Source organism: Ascaphus truei, chromosome 4 (assembly GCF_040206685.1).
Source record: "Ascaphus truei isolate aAscTru1 chromosome 4, aAscTru1.hap1, whole genome shotgun sequence".
Taxonomy (NCBI): Eukaryota; Metazoa; Chordata; class Amphibia; order Anura; family Ascaphidae; genus Ascaphus; species Ascaphus truei.
Genome location: NC_134486.1, coordinates 278,310,119 through 278,327,484, shown reverse-complemented (window position 1 = coordinate 278,327,484; position 17,366 = coordinate 278,310,119). Strand labels below are relative to the sequence as shown.

At 44.4% G+C, this 17,366-nt stretch overlaps 1 protein-coding gene across 3 annotated transcripts in view; it reads left to right on the top strand.

The window, feature by feature from the left end:
• ASCC3 (activating signal cointegrator 1 complex subunit 3) overlaps window positions 1–17,366 on the top strand; it is an 806,286-nt gene that overhangs the window by 299,321 nt on the left and 489,599 nt on the right. For all 3 annotated transcript variants that reach the window (XM_075597525.1, XM_075597526.1, XM_075597527.1), the window contains one exon: window positions 11,206–11,370. In XM_075597525.1, coding sequence (XP_075453640.1) covers window positions 11,206–11,370 — 165 coding nt within the window. The remainder of the gene's footprint in view (window positions 1–11,205; window positions 11,371–17,366) is intronic.

The following is a 17,366-nucleotide window of genomic DNA, read 5'->3' as shown; positions in this document are numbered from 1 at the left end:
CACAACAGTTATACCCTCATCCAAAAATGGAAAGCTTGACCCTACCTGGCTCTCTAATTATCGCCTTGTCTCCCTCCTGCCTTTTAAACTCCTGAAACGCCTTGTGTTCTCTCGCTTGCTCCATTTTCTCACCTATTATTGTCTCCTAGATCAGGGGTGCACACACTTTTCCCCCTGCCTGCTCGCACGCCCCCTCTTTCCTTGTTTCTGACGTCAAATTACGTTACATTGCCATGACAATGCTATGTCACGTGACCCCGCAGCATCATTTGCCACTGTGTTGCCATGGCAACGCTCCGTGGGAGACAAGGTAAGGGAATTTGGCCTCGCGCTGTCCCTCGGCTTTTAATTTAAATGCTTTAAGGAAGAGCGCGGGGGCTCTATGCGTTGCGCCCCCCCAGAAATCTCGCCCCCCCCCCCCCAGTTTGCACACCCCTGTCCTAGATCCTCTACAATCTGGCTTCTGCACTGCTCACTCATCGAAACAGCTCTCACTAAAATAACTAATGACCTCCATGCTGCCAAAGACAAAGGTCATTACACTACCCATATTACTCGACAAATCAAAAATCTAAAATCCAGTTGTTTTCAATGGGACATTTCTCTTTGATATACATCAGGGCTGCACAACACGTGGCCCGCGGGCCGCATGCGGCCCGCCTGGCCTCTCTGTGTGGCCCTCGATGAGATTTAAAAAAAAAAAAAAAAACTTTGAAAAAAAAAAATTTTTGAAAAAAAAAAAAAACTTTGAAAAAAAAAAAAACTTTGAGAAAAAAATGGCGCCAATTCCCTGCGGTCCCGGCGCGCATGCGCTAGGCCCGCTCCGTCCCCCCCCCCCTTCCCTGCTCCCAACGTGGGCCGGAGGGGGAAGCAACACGCAGCTCCTCTGCGGGCCCGCTCCCCTCCCCCTTCCCTGCTCCCAACTCGGGGCGGAAGGGGAAGCAACATGCAGCTCCTCTGCGTGCCCGCTCCCCTCCCCCTTCCCTGCTCCCAACGCGGGGCGGAAGGGGAAGCAACATGCAGCTCCTCTGCGGGCCCGCTCCCCTCCCCCTTCCCTGCTCCCAACGCGGGGCGGAAGGGGAAGCAACATGCAGCTCCTCTGCGGGCCCGCTCCCCTCCCCCTTCCCTGCTCCCAACGCGGGGCGGAAGGGGAAGCAACATGCAGCTCCTCTGCGGGCCCGCTCCCCCCCCCTGCTCCCAACGTGGGCCGGAGGGGGAAGTAATAATTAAATAATTCAGCTCCTCCAGCGGCCTGCTTCTCACCGCTTCCCTCCGCGGCCAGCTTCTCGCGTCCCCCACGAGCTCACCTCCCGTGCCCTCCTCCCCCCCCTTCCCCCAAGCCCACCTCCCGTCCCAGGCAGCTGCCGCAGGGATATCGGGGGCAGGAGGAGCAAGCGTCCGGCGGCAACCTGCACCCACCCGGGTCAAGGTAAGTCACTGTCACTCACTGTCACCCAAGTCACTGTCACCCAAGTCACTGTCACCCACCCACCCAGTCACTGTCAAGTCACTGTCACCCACCCAGTCACTGTCACCTACCCACCCACTGTCACCCACCCACCCAGTCACTGTCACCCAGTCACTGTCAAGTCACTGTCACCCACCCACCCAGTCACTGTCACCCACCCAGTCACTGTCACCCACCCACCCAGTCACTGTCCCACCCTGTCACTGTGTCCCACCCTGTCACTCTTCCCACCCAGTCACTGTGTCCCACCCCGTCACTGTCACCCACCCAGTCACTGTCACCCACCCAGTCACTGTCACCCACCCAGTCACTGTCATAGTCACTGTCACCCACCCAGTCACTGTCACCCACCCAGTCACTGTCACCCACCCAGTCACTGTCACCCACCCAGTCACTGTCACCCACACAGTCACTGTCACCCACCTATCCACCCAGTCACTGTCACCCACCCAGTCACTATCACCCACCCACCCAGTCACTGTCAAGTCACTGTCACCCACCCAGTCACTGTCACCCACCCACCCACTGTCACCCACCCACCCAGTCACTGTCACCCAGTCACTGTCAAGTCACTGTCACCCACCCACCCAGTCACTGTCAAGGTCACTGTCACCCACCCACCCAGTCACTGTCACCCACCCAGTCACTGTCACCCTGTCACCCAGTCACTGTCACCCACCCACCCAGTCACTGTCACCCACCCACCCAGTCACTGTCAGTGTCACTGTCACCCACCCAGTCACCCACCCAGTCACTGTGTCCCACCCAGTCACTGTGTCCCACCCAGTCACTGTGTCCCACCCCGTCACTGTCACCCACCCAGTCACTGTCACCCACCCAGTCACTGTCACCCACCCACCCAGTCACTGTCATAGTCACTGTCACCCACCCAGTCACTGTCACCCACCCAGTCACTGTCACCCACCCAGTCACTGTCACCCACCCAGTCACTGTCACCTACCCAGTCACTGTCACCCACCCAGTCACTGTCACCCACCTATCCACCCAGTCACTGTCACCCACCCACCCAGTCACTGTCACCCACCCACCCAGTCACTGTCACCCACCCACCCAGTCACTGTCACCCACCCAGTCACCCACCCAGTCACTGTGTCCCACCCAGTCACTGTCACCCAGTCACTGTCACCCACCCAAGGGGGAGAGTGATGTGAGGTGCAAGGGGGGGAGAGTGATGTGAGGTGCAAGGGGGGGAGAGTGATGTGAGGTGCAAGGGGGGGAGAGGGATGTGAGGTGCAAGGGGGGGAGAGGGATGTGAGGTGCAAGGGGGAGAGGGATGTGAGGTGCAGGGGGGAGAGGGATGTGAGGTTCAAGGGGGGAGAGGGATGTGAGGTGCAAGGGGGAGAGGGATGTGAGGTGCAAGGGGGGAGAGGGATGTGAGGTGCAAGGGGGGAGAGGGATGTGAGGTGCAAGTGGGGAGAGGGATGTGAGGTGCAAGGGGGGAGAGGGATGTGAGGTGCAAGGGGGGAGAGGGATGTGAGGTGCAAGGGGGGAGAGGGATGTGAGGTGCAAGGGGGGAGAGGGATGTGAGGTGCAAGGGGGGGAGGGATGTGAGGTGCAAGGGGGGGGAGGGATGTGAGGTGCAAGGGGGCAGAGGGATGTGAGCTGCAGGGGGGAGGGATGTGAGCTGCAGGGGGGAGGGATGTGAGCTGCAGGGGGGAGGGATGTGAGCTGCAGGGGGGAGGGATGTGAGCTGCAGGGGGTGGTGGGATGTGTGTGGGGTGTAGGGGGGTATTGTGTGTTTGATGTGGAGGGGGGTATTGTGTGTTTGATGTGGAGGGGTGTATTGTGTGTGGGTGAGGGGGAGAGATGGGGGTATGAGAGATAGATGGGGAGTATCGCAATGGTTGATAGTGTTGGGTTCTGGGGGAGATATGAGGATGATGATGGGTGCTGGAGGAGAGATGATGATGATGATGATGATGATGATGATGATGATGATGATGATGATGATGATTTTACCCGTGCGGCCCAATTTATTTTTCCTTGGAGCAGTTCGGCCCTTCGCACTTTACGAGTTGTGCAGGCCTGATATACATAGTGGAGATTATTTGGCCGAGAATTGCACCACTTTTGCCTTAATGGACATGGACCGTAGTGTTTGCTATCCCAAAAATTTCAAATATTATAAAACTTGGTTTATAAAAATAAAACCATTGAAAAGTGGAACATACTCTAGGACTGTGGAATATTTGGGGCAAACCTATTAAGCATTTTCCTCTGTACAGGAAAAGGTGCTAAATCCTAACTTTGCCTTGGGCAATAACCATGTAACAAGATATTTATTCCACTAGTGTATTCATGTGCCCTATGGCACATATCACTATTTCAGTGCTAAATAATATGACCATACAGTATGCATCAAAGAAAGCAAATTCTATTTAATAGGAAATGTGTTCCTTCCAAAAATATTTGCACCTGTTACAAAGGTTTGTATAAATCGTTCCCTACAGTTTAATTCTCCAAGATGATAATGACTACACAACACATGGAATACAAAAATCTAGATACATCAAAATGTTGATAAAAAAAAGTCCTTGGAGCGACAAACTTTATTTGTAATTTGTAAGTGACCTAGGGCTGTTTTGTATATTGATCTCATTTGACCCTGATTTGAAGCGTTCAATCCAGCACAAACTATTTCTGACATACGTTTATTTTACAGCTATTGCTTGAAACTGTAAAAATTATTGACCACATAAGTCTGTTCTTTACTGCAGTGATTCCACTAACACGAGGAGATCTCCTATGCATATGAATATTTAGTTTTTAATATTAATGTTCAAATAATATTTTTTTTAAATAATTAAATGTTGGCACTGGCTTTGAAATGAGGTTTAAGAATGCCTATATTTAAACATTAGTCGGTTCAAGAATAATTTTAGCTACAGTTATTTTTGACACTTTCCTTTATTTTACTATGCGTTGTTTAAATATGCACATTTAAGATGCTAATGTTAATAATTCTAGCAAGTGAAAATGCATATTTATTTGTTTTGTGAGAAGCAATGTAACATTTTTAAATGTAACCTTCAGCAAGATTTCAAAATGTAAATGTTTCTCTATTACCCTTTTCCCTCTGGGAGAGATAAACCAGCAGCAGATCCTAAGAATAATTCTAACAGAGTTGAGAGGAAAAAAAGGTTACATGGGCTGAGAGAAATGTAGGTTGACAGCAAAAATATTTATAGTTAACCCATTTTTACTCAGCCATGTCCTCACACAAGTACCAGATTGAAATGTCTTGCATGAGTTGCAATTCATTTAGCAAATGTGACACTTTATTTTCTAGCATTTTTGTTGCAGACTGAAGTAAAGGGGTAAAACAACAATATAAATAAAACTGCCTTTCTTGGTGATTTTAAGAGAAGTCTAGTGGTAGAAAGACCGGCAACCAAACAAGATGAGTTTTAGAAATATTACCATTTGCAAGTAACACAAATAAATGCTAATAATAATATTTATCATTTATTCTTTGAGAGTTTGGGCAGTACATAGAAGTTTGCAAGGATGACCAGTCCCTGCCACAGAACGCTTAAAATCTCAAAGGGACTTACTTGAGGTCCCAAGGAGAGCTGGGATTGAAACTAGGTCCATACTCTTGAAAACGTAGTGTTCTTACCACTAAGCAAATCCTTCATCACTTCATCTTAATTGAATAATGGTAATGAAACCCATTTTGTTTAACAAAATGTTATTAAATCATTGATATAACAGCAACTTACATAACTACCATCGCAGGAATGTTGTTGTTGATCATAAACATATAAATCGTGTTGAAGTGTTGTTGTCTCCATTTGTGTTGGTGTCTACCCTCTTAGTTGAAATATTGTAAATACTTCAGTAAGACTTCAGTTGAAAGTTATCTCAAAATCGTACCTAGCTGAGATTTTAGAAGGCCATCTACTGTCAGCTACTGTTCACACCTGTAAAAAAAGCTACATCTTTTCTGTCTGTGCACCAAAGAACAAATCTAGCAGGCGTCCTGGTAAATAATTAGACTTTTAGACTAAATTAACTTTTTTCACCTCAGTAGAATGATCTGATCTAGCCATATTAGTCTATTATGTAGATATCAAAAAACATTACTTCCAAATTGTCTGCTTGCTAGTCGGCCAGTAATTACAGGTGTTGTTAAAATGTTCCAGTTTCTGGAAAGCTTATGCATTTTTCTGCTATTACTGCTAATACTAAATGGCCATCACTATTTTCACCCATCACGGGGAATCTAATAGATGGAAAAACATATCACTTGGATTCGGATAATGCATTAGGAGACTGGTTATGATGATGATTTAAATAGCACTAGTATGTACTATGTTACTTTTGCGTAAGTGACTGATTAGCTATCTTTCAAGAAGAACAACGGTGTCACAGCTCCTCTACCCCCTGAGTTTTAAGAGGAAGAACATAGTCATCACACGGGATGCATCATGAGGATGTTCTGCAGTTATTCCAGTGGCCAATAGGAAGCCAATAAATGCTGCCAGTCATCGGTGTTTGAAATGCCAACGTTTTGTTGTTGTTTATTACCAGATATGTTGATCGATGTATTCAACCTTCAGTAGTCATTATGTCCGTGTACTTTTGGGATTACCTCAGTAGTTTTACATATCCTGAAACTAATCAAGAAGATGGCACTGCTGCTTTCACACCTGTAGAAGCATTACACATGTACGTGCAAAATGTTGTGCAAAATGTTGTGCCAAAGCTATTAACTTTTTGGTTCATAATACAATTGAATATTTGGGGAGATTCACTAAAATCAGCAGCGTAAATATGCATTCTTTTTAATGGAAAATGAACCAATGTTCTACCGCATAAAATAATGCATTTTTTTACATGAGTTAAATGTTCTGTAAATGAGCATAAAAATGAGTTGACACCAATGTTCTCATTTTTAGGCTATTGTCCGATATCTGTAGATATCGGGCAACCGCAAAACTGAACATACATTTTTTTTATTGCCTGCCCCTAGCATTACATTATGTATGTAATGGGCATTATATACATAGAGCGAACATGGCCTAAACCAACTTGAAATAGATGATAAAATGTGTTACCTAAATATTTAACAGCTTTCAAATATATTGCCCCTTACTAGCCCAATTGTCAGCTAGCCAGGGGAACCCCATGGTCACTGGGGTCCCTAAAGACTTGATATTATTCCTAACCTTACACAATCTACTTCCCTTGAATACAAAAAAGGCAATTGTTTGCCAATACTTAACTAACCACTATGGCAAACAATGGTTTGTTTTTATTTATTTATTTATAAAATGTTTACATTGAGAGTTGCCTCATTTTCAAGTATGTCCTGGGCACAGAGTTATGATGACAAATACATGGTTACATTAAGTGAACAGGGTTAGTCATTATATACAAGACATTGCATGAACAGTTAAAGATAATACAGTATATGCTATAGGTGTATGTAACAGTTACAGAACAGATTAAAATGTGAGACAGCTTTAGTTTTACCTTTACTAGCCCCTAACCCCAAGGGTGCCAAACTGCCCTCCCTGGGACAATGAGCTCTCCATTCCTTTACACACTACAGTATCATGTTATATGTGGTGTTCACTGGTTCTTTAATATATACTGTTTAGATGATACTGGGGCATTTAGAATTGGTTCTTTATTAATTTATTTTGTCTAGTTGGGTTTGGTCTGCCTATTCTGAGTAGCTATCAGATATTCTGCACACTTACTCTGGTTTTTGCTGTCTCTGTGACATTGTGTGCACTCTGGTATATCTATACAGTCATGCTGGAGCTGTTTCTTTAACTGCTGTGGTGGAGTGTCTGTTTGAATTGCGGGACAACCCAGTATTAGGGGTTTGGTCTGCCATGTGCAGACCTCCGTTTTCAAGTCCTGGCAGTCACTTTTAGGCATGACTTTATGTGCTAGTAGCATGCGCAGTTGCGTGTCGCGTCTATAACGTCATGTTTTTCTCAGCCCTCGCGCAATCCCTCACCTGGTAGCACTTAGGTAAGTATAAGGGGTATTTAAGGGTTTTTAGCATTGTTTAGTATCGGCTCTCATCTTGACAAAGGCTGCCTGTGTGCAGTCGAAACGTTGGATTTATGCTGGATTAAAGTTCCTACTTTGTGATAATACCGTGTGCCTGGACTATTCTCTTTACCTCTCTATTCCTACCCCCAACATCCATAACAACCCTCCTCTCACATCTAAAGGATGTATATCAGTCCTATTAGCTTTAGATGACTAATAGGACTGTTGGTCATGCTATACAGTAAATAGAAAATAAAAGCAATGAAAATATATCACCCAGCATAAAAACAATATTAAAGCATACATTACAATCTATAACATGGTGGAAATATAGGTGAACAATAGCGCTCATGCAAACAATGATAATTTAAAAACCTGTGATATATAGTCCAAAAGGTAGTCCTGGAGCTGCCCAAAGAAGTGGATCTGGTATCTCCTAACCAGATTTGGTAACGTGGGAGAAAAACACCTCCTGTGGCGCTGAGGCAAGGGTAAGGATAAGATTGTAGACAAAGTTCTTCTCTGGATGGATTACCTCAAGAAAAAAGACAAAACATGCAGACACACTGCAATAGTGCATTACCCAGGGACAACAAGGATATAGAATAAAGAGAGCAATTTATTACATTTTGTAAAAACACATTATAAGACACAATGATGTCAATAAAAAACTTTCTGTGCCTCTGCACTAGAACAAAAATTCTTGAAACTTGCTCCGCTTTGGTAAAATTGGAAACCTACTCACCAGAAGTGACTAGGACATAAGCATTTGTATAATGGTCTTGTCAGCAGGTAAACCGCTTGCCATGGGGTGATTTACGCATGTCAACGAAGGAGGATCCCCTGCTTTGCTCAAGAGTCTGCTTGCTGCTTGCTACCAGAGCCCGGTCGATCAACTCCTCCTCTAACGTCACCGCTTGGATTTCACAGCTACGGTGTCCCTGCGATGCCAAAAGACCTCCTACGCGTTTCGAAACTCCAAATAAACCCTATGGTGCCAGTGAGGCTACCTATGCCTTCTCAAGGAAGTCTCACTGGCACCAAGGGGGATAATGAGGGAATTAAAACAAACACTTTCCCCATCCCCAAAGCAATCTTCCTTTATTTACAGGGTCAATAATCCCGAAAGAATATATCTAATAAAGATTAGGGTTAGCACCTCCAAACAATTTAAATATTTAAAAAAATAAAATAAACACCTTTAATATGGCATGTAAATTAGCCTGAGATCACAGCATAGCTCCAACGAATTAGTTAAATAGCTTGGATTTGTTGTGTTTCGCACCTTGAAAATCTTAATATGCATTGCTAAATATATTGCATTACAGTTTGCTAATTAGTGTTGTGTCAAAGTACAGCTGCTAATTTATATGGCTGACATGGCTCATTTCAAATTGATAACGGTTGCATCTGTAATATTTAGGCACAGTTTAGTTAATAAATGATGGTTGTTAACATATTTGTTGATGCTCAGCATGTTGTTCACTTACCCAACCCATCCATTGCCTTACATTTCAACAAATAAATATGCGCTCATGTCTATTTATATTTTTCCTCACGACAGATTTGTGAAATATTTATGTGCATTTTGGGGGTAATTATCATATTTCCGTGTTAAATAGGAGGTATTTCAAAACAACATCTTTTTAAAATGATTGGGATGAATGTCACCCACCTCTAGGGCTGGAAACCATGGCTTATTTACTGACAATCTTGTGTGGAAGTATGTAGTAACTGAGATAAATAACCTGTAAAAGCTCCTTTGTTTGTCTGCCTGCACTGCATTAATAATGATGTCTCGTTGCAATTGTTTATAACATGCCGAAGAGTAACCAGATTGCACTATGATGCATTTAACGTTGAGGGCAAAGCTGACCAGTTATAAAAACCTGTACTCATTGGGGGTTACCTGGCGTTGCCTCATTGTGGATGGCATCAGTGTTAAAGATTGATTGGAGAGTCACTATACTTGCATAGTTCTTTAGATGCTGTGTATTTCTGCAGGTGTATACAATATAATTAACCAATACTTCTAATTTAAAAAAAAAAGTGATGTGGAAGACACTGACTATAAGAGGCAACTAAAGTTAATTTTGAAGTCCTTTGACAGAAAAAAAAACTAAGTGTTTGAGAACCATTGCGTTAAGACAAAATGTGCTCCATTGGAATGTGTTTTCTTGTAGGAAAAAAAATATTTATGTAGTTATTTATTTTTTGCTGCTCTGTAACTACTGAAACCAGACAGCCCAACTAATTTTGTTTGTCTGATAAAATACCAACATCCTGATATTAAATAAAAAAGACGCATAAGGATATTTGGAGGTTTCGGTAAATAAACACATGGTGACAATTTCTTCATATCAACGCTTAGTTTCAATTTCATTATTATAAGCTTTAAATTGCAAGATACTATAGCCAGCATATTTTAGAGCACTTTCTGTATCCTTTCGCTGCTTAATTAACATTGTGATTCCAGAAACATTTTGTCACGATCTAGGGAAATCTGAGCAAATGAAATACTTAAAAATCATTTTAGTCCTCATTTTCTCCTACTTATCGCTCCTTTTGTAAATTACTGTCATTTTGTACCACGTTTTACTGCAGGGGGCTGCTTTTGCAGTGCAGCTGTGCCAATCTTTTGAAGACCCCTGTGCTCTGTGATCCATATGCATTATTTTTTAATTCAAGATTAAGTGGACCACTGGTCAACGTCCTGTCTTCACTATCTGCAAATCAGTTCAGAACACGATGATAATTTGACTTGTGCAATAAGTGTAACTTCTTTCTTAAAACATACTGTATGTATATTAGTGAAACAACATTTCATGCACCTTATCATACAGATTACAGCAAATTATGTACAGGCATACCCCGGTTTAAGGACACTCACTTTAAGTACACTCGCGAGTAAGTACATATCGCCCAATAGGCAAACGGCAGCTCACGCATGCGCCTGTCAGCACGTCCTGAACAGCAATACCGGCTCCCTACCTGTACCAAAGCTGTGCGCAAGCGGGGAGACTATAGAGCCTGTTACAAATGCGTTGTTTACATCAGTTATACACGTATATGACGATTGCAGTACAGTACATGCATCGATAAGTGGAAAAAAGGGTAGTGCTTCACTTTAAGTACATTTTCGCTTTACATACATGCTCCGGTCCCATTGCGTACGTTAATGCGGGGTATGCCTGTAATCTATTTTAAAATCCAAGCTGTCTTTCATGGTAATTTCACGGGAATTGATATGAAGAGCAACAAACTTTGATGTTTCATGGTCTGAACTTACAGGGCTGGAATCCTGCAATAACAGCCATAAAACATGAAATCTGGAGTTGCACTTTTTAGGAGTATACAGTGATGTACCTGCCCCTTTGTGGTGGATAGCACCCACTATAAATGGTCAATGAATTAGTGGACTTTTTGACATATGGAATGCAAGGTATTTGTACAACAGTTTTAATGTCCACATATAATTCATGAGTATTTAGCTTCAAAATAGATGTTAATTTTTGACTCGACCCCCGGCTTAATGGGGGTTCTGTGGGTATGCACAGATAGTACTTGGCTCTCTCACCTACTGCTTGGGCTGAGCCACCAAGATACATTCTCATTTTAACATTTTTGTGTCTGCAATCTCAGACAACCTTTGGAAAAACATTGGTTAATTGAAGCTTATTACTCTCTCTTTTCTGCCCAAACAGATGCTTGTGACCACTCCTGAGAAGTGGGATGTTGTGACAAGAAAGAGTGTTGGTGATGTAGCCCTGTCCCAGCTGGTGAGGCTACTGATTCTAGACGAAGTGCATCTGCTTCATGAAGACAGAGGACCAGTATTGGAAAGTTTGGTGGCACGGACCTTACGGCAGGTAAGACACAAATTCCAATATGGGGGTCGTGCAGTGCTTTGTAGCATTCTCTTATGTGTGAACAAGTACATTTTGAGGATTGATATTGATTAAAGGCTGTATTATCCAAAAACATGCTCCATAGCAAACCAAGACCATTCCTGATACATGCAATTTTGTATCCATGTCTTTATTTCAAGTATTAAGCATCAGGAAGTCCGATAATGCTGATAGCAAGTTCTCTTTAACTTTACTTAGGCAAGAAGATAACTTGGCAAAAGATTAAAATAGCCATTTCCTAGGCATGTTTGTGCACTAAGCATGTGTTTCGAAAATGACAAGTTGAAAGTGTAACAAAAGTGTGTATTAATAATGCAGAGATTTTATAGATACTGTATTAGTCTTGGTTATTAAGGAGCACTGGGTTGCAATCACTACTTGGTCTGGTGAACAAAGGCAGGTTTTGGTAATGGTCAGGATTGCTGGTATGCGTTGACTAGCCACCAAGCTACTAAAGAAGGGTTTGGGAAGAGATTTCAGTCAGAGACCAATTTAACCAAAGGGTAATATATTGCGCAGGATGCAAACACAAACTTCACCAGGTCAGTACAGTTCCGGGTCTGGCTTTCCAGGTGCACAGTCCTTAAGATGCTTGAGGATTAATAAGTGGAGTCTTATCCCTTGAGTGACCTTTCCAGTGGTTGAGGCAGGGGCCTAGTACTTGAGGAACACCTCTATTCACAGATCCTAGTTGTGTTTGGGATCTCCAGCATAGGTGGTCAGCACACCCATATTCATGATCTATCTCACTGTAGGGAGTTGAGGATTTTTACATTCATATTAGAATGTCCGGTCACACTACCTTTTATTCTTTAAACATTTTTCATACATATTTTGGCACAGAGTGTTTGTCAATAACAAGTTGCAAAGGAAATGAGTGGATAGATTTATTTGCTGTCCTTCATGGGCCTTCTTTTAGAAATATCAAGAGAACTGTTAATGATATTCTTATGAAATATTTCTTCATGTTAATGCTTAATGTAACAGAATTATTTATACTTCTTCTTTAATACTCCAGTTTATACTTTAGAGATCCTTAGCTAGGGTGGCCAGATGTCCCGGTTTGTCCTGGGTCACGACTTTCCTGGCCACTGTCCTGGTTTTTATCGGCGCTGGCTGCGCATTCGCAATCAGTTGCCAAATGTTCATGTACAATTGACGATTTGCAGGCCGCTTGTGCGCATAAGTGTCTGGCAAGCACCCATTGCGTATGCGCAGTCGCCATTTGCCGTAAAGGCATGTGCAACATTTGTCCTGTTTTTTTCTGGGACAAATATGGTCACCCTATCCTTAGAAGTTCTAAACGTTATATATTTAAGTGTGTGTGTTTGGATATAAGTATATTTGTAGAAGGTCCCCCTGGGGACCGAAACGTCGGGCATATGTGTGTATTTTGGACCCAATAACCCACTTTTTGTGATTATCTCTTGTGCTGTGCCAGTATATTGGATCTCTAGGGATCTTCAGACATATATATATATTTTAAAAGGCGGGATTATATATATATATATATATATATATATATATATATATATATATATATATATTGTACTTGACAAATCACCCAAAAATCTACTCGCCGAAGCAGAGAGAGAGAGAGAGCGTGCGTGGGTGAGAGAGAGAGTGCGTGGGTGGGAGAGAGAGAGTGGGTGCGGGTGAGAGAGAGTGTGTGCGGGTGAGAGAGAGAGAGTGTGCGGGTGAGAGAGAGTGTGTGCGGTTGAGAGAGAGAGTGTGTGCGGTTGAGAGAGAGAGTGTGTGCGGGTGAGAGAGAGTGTGTGTGTGTGGGTGAGAGAGAGAGTGTGTGTGTGAGAGAGAGAGAGAGAGTGTGTGTGTGTGTGTGTGTGTGTGTGTGTGTAAGAGTGAGTGTTGGTGAGAGACAGGGTGAGAGAGAGAGAGACGGGGTGAGAGAGAGAGAGACGGGGTGAGAGAGAGAGACGGGGTGAGAGAGAGAGAGAGACGGGGTGAGAGAGAGAGAGAGAGACGGGGTGAGAGAGAGAGAGAGACGGGATGAGAGAGAGAGAGAGACGGGGTGAGAGAGAGAGAGAGACGGGGTGAGAGAGAGAGAGACGGGGTGAGAGAGAGAGAGACGGGGTGAGAGAGAGAGAGAGACGGGGTGAGAGAGAGAGAGAGACGGGGTGAGAGAGAGAGAGACAGACACAGACAGACAGACAGACAGACACGGGGTGAGAGAAATAATTTTTTTTTTTTTTTTTTTTTTTTTTTTTTTTTTTTGCAACTCCAGAATATCTCATTTTGGGTTTTATATTACAGATTCATTATTTTTTGTGGATGCCTTGACCCCCAAGTGCCCATTCTGTACCCTGTTAATGAACAAAGACTGTATTACCAACTTCTGTACCAGAACAGGAAGCATGGCTCTTGCAATTATAAACTTCCATGGCTCTTGTAGTATATTGGGTTTCCATGGTACTTGAATGACGCAGATACCAATTCAAGATTTCACTGTTTCTTAAAGGATGCATTCATAAAACGCTAGCTATGCAATACTCATATTCGTCTATCCAATTAATTTGTGCACTTTCTCTGCTCCAGCCTAAAGAATATCTTTTCAGAATGTGTTTTGATATTTGCCCTTGTGAACATCTTTTCATTTTACATTGCATGATGCAGTTATCCTCAGCAGATTTTGAAGCTCCTGCGACGCTGAATTAGTTTCCATTATATCCGTGTACGAGGGGATGTTATCATTTTGAGACGTTAAACATCTTGTAATCTATATATGTTGCATGGACATATGGAGGAATATTAAATTGCTGAAGGCACTTATGCTGTTATTTTGAAAGATAAATCATAACTGCATTTCTTATCTGTTTTTTTGATGTGCTAATTGAAAACATTTATATATGCATGTTTTCCTGTAAGTAATGCATACTAATTGATAGCTCATGGACCAAACAGGCATCAGAATTAGATGCATTTTGTTGGATGATGAGCTGTAGTTAAAGGGGCAGAACCACATTAAAAAGGTAAACAGCAAAGCAGTGTAATTGTCCTTGTAAACAAACGTAATTATGCACATAGCAAAAATCTTGCTGTTTTGGCTATTCTGTAAATTAAGAAAGCTTTTTTTTTTTTTCTGTTCAATTGGGATTCTCTACTCTGTCCTTGCCAATGGGCAATAAGGACAAGAGTGGGGGAGGTGGGTTAGAGGTGTGGCCCATTTGCAGGGGAAGGTCCTTGTCAACACACAAGTGGGTAATTGGAGGAAATCAAATCCCTCGTACATTTTGCCCCACCATATTTATGTAGCCCTCTTTCCCTATGACTAAGGGATCTACGCGTGCCGATTACCTGTTTGGCTCAAAGGAGGCCTAATCCTCCACCACTGGGAGCCTGGAGTGAGCTCTCACCCTTCTCGGTGCAGCGCCTCCATCTGATGAGGGATCCCAGCGTAGCGGGATAACCCCTCACAGGAACCAATTACAGCAGGAAATAATACACACACGGGTATATAACAGTTGGTTTACTAACACACTCACATATAACGATAACAATGCCCAAATGCAATACTTACACAATACCCAACACCAAGAGTTAGTCCTCCAAAGTACTGAGGGTGGCCTGGGCACCTGTAACCCGATAACCGCAGAGCACGCCCACTCAAATGTGAGGTAGCGCTACCCCCCCTTGGGATGTGATGGTGCATGGTAGGTACCTTCCTGGCTACGACAAGGGTATGATAGGGATCTGGGATTAGCAGGGCCGCAACGTGATCCCATGACGCTGGGTCCTCAAAATCCTCTCTCGCCTTATGGTGGTGATCCGCCTCATGGGGGAGCTCCAGCTCGAGTGTATCCCGTAAAGTCTATGGGGTGGCCTGTGTCTGGTCCCAAACTGCAGGCCACAGAGGTCACTATGTGGCGTCCGTCCAGTCTCCGGTGTAATACTGCTACTGTGCGCTAAGGGGAAGCGTCCCTATCTGGGGGCCTTCCCTGTAGTACACACAAACTACAGTAGAAGGGGCTCAGGACCTAGTCCAGGGAAGCTTTGCTCCCTGGACAATACCTACTCTACTGCCTCCTCTGCTCCGACTGGGATGCACGCTCTTCGCGCCAAACCTCTATCCCTTTCCTCTCCTGCTATATTCAGCCCTATAGGCTGGCCCACGTGGTTCCTTCTCCTGGAGGACCTGGGACCTGAAGTCCCGCGCAGAGCCTCCTGTAATGGCCACCACACTTTCAGCCGTCTGCACATGCGCGACTCCTGCATTGCGCGTGCGCAACTTCCAAGATGGCCGCCACCTGCACCGGAGCGCTCCCCGACCGCGTGGGGCTCCAGCACCTAGCGGGGTCCGTCGTGGAGCTCTGGCGGCTCAAAGCAGCAGCTTCCCCTCAAGGAGGGGAGCTCTGCTACATTTACAAAAGAATATAGGTTTGTATTTTAAAAATATATTGATTTCCCAGATTTAATCTTTTGGACATGTTAGTTATTGGGTTGGTTTGTTATTCTGAGATCTTTAGAATACATCTTAGTTGGAGCATACTGTAGGCCAGGGGTGGGGAACCTTTTTTCTGCCAAGGGCCATTTGGATATTTATAACATCGTCCGCGAGCCGCGAGCCATACAGACACAGACAGGCACACAGGCAGGCATGCAGGCACACAGATCCCCCCCCCCCCTACCTCTGGTAGTTGCTTCTGCTGCTGGGGGTGGGGGGGGATCGTGTAGGGTGGCAGCTTGGGTAAGTGCGGGGGGAACTGCTTGGGAAGTGCGGGGGGAAGTACGGTGGCTGCTAGGGCTAGTACAGTGGCTGCGGGGGATCGTGTAGGGCTGCCGACGCCTCACACCACCACCTCCCGATCGGGCGCGCGGCGGCCATTTTTGAAAAAATTAGCGTGACCCCGGTTATAGCAGTTGCCTTAGCAGGGCCAGACCAAATGATTTCGGGGGCTTATACGGCCCTCGGGCCTGACGTTCCCCACCCCTGCTGTAGGCCAACGGTGTGCAAACTGGGGGGGGGGGGGGGGCGCAGCGGTTACAGAGGCCCAGCGCCCTTCCCCAAGGCATTTAAATTACATGCCTGGGGAGGCGTGAGGCCTCTGTAATGTCCCTTACCTGCTGCCAGCTGGGTCTTCGGAGACGTGTCGCCATGACAACGCGCGTCAAATGACACTGCAATGTAATTTGACGTTGGGTTCCAAGAGAGGGCTCCCAGGCAGGGGGGTGCACACCAAAAATTTGCACTCCTGCTGTAGGCATGTGTCTAAAATAAAAAATTAAGAAGTGGCAGTTGAAAGATGAAAAATACTTTTGAGTGGTTGTAGTTTTTGACTATGTGTATGCTCACTTTTAGGCAATGGCAAGCAAAAAATAACATTGGCAAGTCAGGAATGCATCATCCTCTTTGTTATGATTGTGTGTGTGTGTGTGTGTGTGTGTGTGTGTGTGTGTGTGTGTGTGTGTGTGTGTGTGTGTGTGTGTGTGTGTCAATTTAGATTGTGAGAAATTAGAGGATTTTAAAAGGAACTGATGCCATTAAACCAGGAATCCCGCTTATCGAGCACCTCTTTTTATTATTGGAACTAGGAGACCCCCAGAACTGAACAGTGCTATTTTCTATGCATACCTGTATGCTGCAGCTCTATATATAGTACTTGGTGTTGGAATCCCCCATTAAGTGATACCCAGAAGCCAACATACAGTATAAGACTGATAATTACAGTGAACTAATGGAATTATGTGGTCAGCAGGCACATTTTTCTTGTGGCTTTATTGAAAACATTTTATTAGGTGTTCTATGTCCTTGCATATTAACCACGATAACAATTATTTTCATGCAACTGCATTTGTACAGCCAAAATACGTTCAGATTCCATTTGTTTCTTTCACTCACACAGACAGGCTGACTCCTGCACCACACCCTCCGTGACCTTTGTGTGTGCTCTGCAGCTCGTGCTATCTCAAGATGATTACATTTATCCCGCCATCACCCAGAA